General features: G+C 39.1%; 1 protein-coding gene across 1 annotated transcript in view; it reads left to right on the top strand.

Annotated features, from left to right (window-relative positions):
- The window catches only part of foxp2 (forkhead box P2), a gene marked incomplete in the record, with an annotated part of 99,674 nt that extends 93,751 nt beyond the window's left edge, over positions 1 to 5,923 (top strand). The window contains 1 exon segment of the mRNA XM_035675935.1: positions 2,117 to 5,923. Coding sequence (XP_035531828.1) covers positions 2,117 to 2,261 — 145 coding nt within the window.
- Positions 5,924 to 6,829: the final 906 nt, after the last annotated feature.

The following is a 6,829-nucleotide window of genomic DNA, read 5'->3' as shown; positions in this document are numbered from 1 at the left end:
AGACCTTTGATTTGTGATACATGTCACATTCAGCCGTGTCAGTTGATCAATGTGATGTATTCAAGTACACACTGATTATGATTTTTTAAGTAATGGTGACTAAAAGATGATCAGGATCTTTTTAGGAAAGCAAGTTCTCTTCACAAAGCGAAGCGGATATTTTTTTCGTATGAATGTATTTGTCAACATCTCGTCATGTCGGCTTCCATAAGCGGAGGCTGCTGTGTAAACAGATAATAAATGACAATATGGTAAAATACATGTGTAATGGAAAAGTTATAATTGTTGACAAATACTGTACATTAAAAAATGTCCTTTTACTACATTATAGTGTGTTTTCAGAAATTATTAAACCATTGTATGCTGCTTATATATGCTAAATAACGGGACCTCTTATGAACTAGTTACTGTGTCCCTTTATCCTTAATCATTTTGTTGTTGTTGTGTGTTTTTAGGCATCAGAAAGCAGCAAAGATATCCATATACAAATGGTAATGATTATTTTTTATTTTGGATTAATTGTCAGTTTTACTCAATCAAATGTGTTATCATTTAATCTATAAAATGCCATAAAATAGGAAAAATGTACCTGTGAGTCCAAATTGAGGACTTTAAAGGTTTTTTGGGTTTTTTTCAACAGTCTTTTTTTTACAGTGAATTTTCTGTTAGTCTGTTAAGTATCATTAAAGTATTTAAATTACTATGGTATGATTGTACTTAATGCATAAAACAACAGAAGTGAATTAGCTTCTTGTTAAGAATTAGTGTTTGCATTCAGTAGACTGTGTATTGCCAGGTCAGAGGGAGCAGAGTAACCTCTGGCTCAGGGGTTTTTCTTTTGCCTCTCGCTGCCTCCGTGAATCTGAGGGGCAGAAACAGAAATATTCATCGCTCCGCTTGCATCCTGCTCAGATCAGCCTTCTCTCTTCATCCCACCACATCAGAATATTAATTTACAGTATTTGGCTCTGAATATTAAAGTCATCTGTACCTTTTAAAATTCTTTTCAAATTCAAAGCCCCCCCGTTCCCCTCCCCTCCTTCCCACTGATGAAGGCAGCCCAGGAGAGAGGCTATGAGACGAGTCCTAACGTACTACCACTTGATAAGTCTCCCTCTCTCTCCCCACTCTCCCCTCTTTCAAAGTCTAGGGGGATTTTCTGATGCATCCGATGTGTCAGAAATAATTAGGTTTTGTCAGATTTATCATCGTGGCACAAACCCCTCTCCCCGACTAGGGCCCCAGATCATGTTATGCCTTGTTTGTGTGTGACAGCATTATTATTCTTGTTAGTCGCCCAACACTTCTTTTTTTTTCCGCCCACTCCTCTGTTGTTCTGAAGGCAGAGGCGTCCTGCTCACGGCGCTGCTTCTGCTTCCTGCCCAGCGCTTATTGACAATGGCTAAAGATATTCATCCATTTAGAGTTAAAAACATGTATCATGGTGTCCGAGCGAACTGCCGGGGCTGAAGTTGATTAATGGCAGAACCTAGCTGCCGGTTTTTCCTCTTGAGGAGCGACATGCACAGCCCCTGCATATTAACGAGTGGCTGCGCTTTCTATTAACTAGATAAAAAAGCCTCTCCTCTGCCTTTGCTCCAGGGGGCTCAGGGATGAGAAATTCTCCATTATTTATCATGTGGCCTGTTTTTTTTTTTTTCTCCCCTTTTTTCCTTTTTCATGTATTTCAACCTGGTGTCATCAGTAAACTTTTAAATGCCAAACATGTCTGGAACATCACAGCTTATCGGCCTTACAGAGGCCATGTTTTTCATACAATTTTCATGCGCTTACTTACAGTAGACGTGAGGCATCATGTCGAATTAGCGTCTAGCAAACAACATGGTTGTTACTTTCACAAGATAATGCATGTAATGGATGTTCTGTGCCTGGTTTTTGATGCAACCAAATATTTATCTGTTATCTGAACACTGCATTGTGTATTCCATGCGCAGTAAAGGGAATTAATGGACAGAAATCCTTGCTCTCTTTTACATATTATTTAATAGTGGCAATAATTAGCATTACTATATATTTTTTTTTGTCAAAGCAGTGCAGAATTTGCCATAAAACATATAAAAATCTCCCATTCATTGCCAATGTGATTGTGTCACAGGCCACCTGTTCACGTGAAGGAGGAGCCACTTAACATGGATGACGACGACTGTCCGATGTCACTGGTGACGACAGCCAATCACAGTCCAGAGCTGGACGATGACCGGGAGCTGGAGGAAGGGAACTTATCAGAAGACCTGGAGTGACTAGGATACAGTTTTTGGACGACGTATCCCTTCACCCAGCCGCACTGTTTCTCTCACACAGACCTCCTGCAAGACTAGAAACCACTCCACAGTCCAAGCAACCACAGCTGACTCTCTCTTTGTCTCTCTCACCACTGGGACTATTTATTGCGCATGCATCCGGATGGAGACTGGTCCAAAGGAACTCTTTGTTGCAGCCCTTTGGGATCCCTAAACATGACAGGCATGAGATGTCTGATTAAAAAAAATTAACTCTCTGAAACCTATTTCATTAGAGATGGCGTGGCCACATACAGTACAAGGATGATGGACTCATGGATGGGGGAAAAACATGAAACAAATGAGCAAATCATGTTCCGTTGAAAGCTAGCGGCCTCATATACTGCCAAAAAGGAAGACGTTTTATGTTTGTGAATAATCCAACCCCCCAGTAGTTGTTAATGTCTAGAGACAATTGCTGGTTCAATTCAAGTTGTTGCTCTGTTATCATTTGCACAGGAGTAGTCTCAGAAATTTGTGTCACTGCCTGTATGTTGCTACTATTATAAAAACCAGTATATTATTTTTAGCTCTTTTTTTTTTTTTTTTAACCATCGTTAATTTCCAAATATGATTTTAGACACCACCAACTGTAAATGCCATTCCCTGAATCACACCAGTAACGGAACTTCGGTACCAAAACTGTTGTTGCAGCTGTCCAGAAAAAAGAAAAAAAAAGAGAAAAAAAAGAAAGGAAAAAAAGTTGGCTTCCAGTCTATTATCTGTTTGTGATTAAAAGTAAAAAAAAAAAACTGGAAATTCAGTTGGGGAAAAAATAATAGTTTGTGTAAAGCACCATTTACAAAACAAATGCATTTCTGCATCATTTTCTCCTTGCTGTTCTCCTTACCTCCTCGTTCTAAAGCTTTGTCTACCTGCAAACAGTCACAGGCAACAGCTAGAAACCAAAGCCAACACTAGCAATGGCCAATAGCTTATAGACAGAAGCCACCAAACTCCTCTTGGTCCGTCTTCTGTGACTTTAAACTAGTACAAAGAGAAGCTTTTGTTCCGCAAACTACCTTCGAATAACCTCTGGGATTGTTTCATTTAGCCCTATACAAAGATGATCACGAGTTAAGAGAGAGGGGAAATAAATGCTGATTTTGATGTGTAATTTGATTAACTCATAGAACGTCCACTTTGGAGATTTTCTGCCAGACGTACCGTAAGTATAAAAAAGGTGATGTGATATTTGAACTGCAGGCATCTTGTGCTGGTGATTTGACTGGTAGAGAGCAGCTAACTGTAAAAGTGGATTATGACCAAAACAAAACATTTGTGTATTCAATGGAAGTGCAGAAACATTGTGTTGTTGTGAAGTTTATTTTAAGTTTTTACTCTTTGTTATGCATTACACATCAAAAGTCATTGGGGGTTTTTTTTTAATGATTTTTTTCTAACCTGGTGAATATGTAATGTTCTAAGTGGGACTGTCAAAATAATGTCACGTCTTATTTCCGTGGCGGTTTTGTTTCCGAGCCGCGTTGAAACCGAAACTGAAAACATCGCTAACCAAACATGAAAAATATCTAGTGAAGCCAAATAAGTCATAATTTCAAGTTGATATGAAATGATGTGGCTTGGTTACCATGTAAAAGCAAATAATAATAGCCATTGCAGAAGAGGATATCTAAGGTGAGAGTTAACCTTTTCTAGGTGATATTTGCTTTAATATGTCATCAAAAATACTCATGGTGTGTTTCATAGCTTCCAAACTATATAGATACAACCGGTGTCAGCACTGGTGTACTCTGTATAGGTAGCCAGCTTTTTATAACACACTTGGTATTTATAAGAAACTAAAGAGAAGTAGTTATTGTGGAGACCACGTCCCATCATTTCCCTCACAGCCAATGTCATCTAGAAAAGTGTTGTTGCTTTAATGGTCATTTCTGTTTTCAGTAAACCAAAGTTACACAAAATTCTGCCTCCTCTTGTATGGGATAAAGAAATGCTAAAAAAAAAAAAACACACACACACCCTGGCAGAGACAAGCATACATGTGCACGAACAGACACACACATACATACACACACAGGGACCCCGAGCTTTTGCCAACTTTCTCTCCAGCTGCAGAAAATGTACGCTGTCAAAGAACCAACGAGTGGCTTTGTATCGTGCTGTAACGAGCAATGCGTCTGCCTGCTTTGACCAAAGTGGAAACACTGTGCTTATGTTGTTTTCAAGTGTTGTGCCAAGCCAAGGAATTGGCTGTAAGAGCTTAACACGCAGACACATGCAGTACTGTACAAACACACAGCATGTCAAGTACACACACAAATACACACACACACATATACCAGTTCCACGTCAAGAGGGTACTGGGCACAGGAACAAAGCTTATCCCTTCAATACTTGGCTGGAGTCAGCAAAACGACTTGAAGACGACGTTCTTAATAATCTTATCACACCAAATAAAAAGGACGTGGCGTCTTTCAAAAAAAAAAAAAAAAGGGTTCTCCCACTTACCCAAAAAGGCTTTCTAAAAGCTTCTACCTCTGCACAACAAATTCAGAACAATTATGACAGATTGCACGAGTTATTAGAATGCCACAAGAGCTGTTACACTTTACTACGCTTGTCTCATAGGACGTGGCTCAAACCAACGTTTACATTCCCTGCGTCAAGATATGGAAGATTTGCATTGTAATAGGTTGTCCTCAAACATTTGTAGAATGATAATGTATAGATTACCTGTAAGGGAATATTGTGTTTTAAAAATGCATGTCTAAAAATCATTTGGTGGACTGGAAACAAGAACCAATAAAAAGAATATAATAAAAATCATCGGGACGATGGCCTAAATGTACGTACAATGCATAGGAGTGCATTACCTCAGATATACTGTTTTGGGAGGGATAAAACCTGTCAGCCACAGAATGCATATTACCTGTAGATTTGCATGGGTTTTGTATAAATTAAGTAAAAAAATGTCTAAAATAGTTGCTTGCACATAATACCAGAAAGACCTCCAGAACTGCGATCTGCTCCTCCACTAGATTTTAGGATTGTCTGGATTTTCTGGGTTGATTTTGTCTGTATTTTGATAACTGTGCATACTTATGTAAAAAAATGTTGGTGGACCCATAAATTTACCAGACTTTTTTCTAAGAGGAAAAAAAAATCTCAGTGTTTCTTTTCTGACTTACCTGAATTTTTACTGTTTCTCTCTCATTGCTCGCTAAGAATAGCAAACCTGCTTTTTCTGCATCTGCTTTGCGTAGCTGTAAGGCTTAACCTAATGTGTGTATTTATTGCTTGTACCTCTGTGCATACTTTATGAAGCATTATGTCTGGCAGTTGAGTCATGTATCCTTTCTACTGCTATCCTTCTCTAATAATTGGGAATATGATCCCCCTATGTATACAGTAAATTGGGACTGTAGCAAACATATGTTTATGTAATTGGTGAAAACTTTTTTCGTTTGTTTCATTTCCTTTTGATCGAGATTCAACTACTTTTTTTGATACTTTTCATTACTGTGTACTGTGTCCATACGTTAAAGGTTCTCTGACATTAGAAGGTCATGGTTGAGAATTGTAACAGACGTTATTATTTTCTGTATTCATGGCATTTCACTGCTGAATAAAATAAAGGACCAAAACTTGGAATTTGAAAAGCAACTGTCTACCTCCAGCATCAGAGAGTATTTCTTTTCCCTCCACTGTTACACATATATCTTTTATTCTACAAAGGCACAGCCATGAAAATCTAGCTGGCATTACACTTTTAACGTTTCAGGAGCAGCTACTTCAGAGATGTGAAGGAAGGGGTTGGAAAAAAAAACAATTAAAGTTTAATGTATATGTTACAAGGCTTTGTTCCAGCTTGCAGCACCTAGAGTCTTGTTTAGAGGAGCGGGACAAGGCACTGTCTTGCCCACCCCTCTGGACCTGTAATGGCTTTAGCCTTTGTATGATTCAACCCCGCTGCTTTCATGTACCACAAGCATGTCCCAGTATACACGGAAGTACTGCACTTTGTAAGGAGCGACTTACCCCGGCTAGGATTCATTTCTGGGCTACATACTGCAAAAGTGGTTTTGGCACAAACTACATTATTAAGTCTGTTGTCATGCTCATGTAAAAAATATCTGCCTTATTACCATCGAGGTTCTGCATCACGTAGAGAAAACAATGATGTGAAATTTCAACAGACGTCTTCCAATTTTCCATCCATCTTCGAGACAGCAGTTTCCTCTTGACACTTCAAAAGAAAAAAAAACATGGCTTTTAGCCTTTTTCGATTGATGGATGTTGACTGTTAAAGCGCTATGACATGCCGTGTGGCTAAATCAACTCCAGCAGGCCTACCACACCTTGTCGGTCATGGAGCAGCCACACACTGACACCCTCATTGAGATTCAAACTGAATCTACCATGACCAATAGGTTGCCCATTAGCTCGTCTGTATGCCGAGAGCCTTCTACACGTTCCAAAGGGTGCTCAGGGACATCGTGGGACCCTTTGAATCATGTCCGCTGGTCATTTAATCGTAACGCTGATGCATGTTCTTTTTCCTTACC

The sequence above is a fragment of the Morone saxatilis genome, unplaced genomic scaffold (genome assembly GCF_004916995.1).
Source record: "Morone saxatilis isolate NCDOM2014 unplaced genomic scaffold, NCSU_SB_2.0 Contig10, whole genome shotgun sequence".
In the NCBI taxonomy this organism is placed as follows: domain Eukaryota; kingdom Metazoa; phylum Chordata; class Actinopteri; family Moronidae; genus Morone; species Morone saxatilis.
This window is presented reverse-complemented; position numbering and strand designations above follow the sequence as displayed.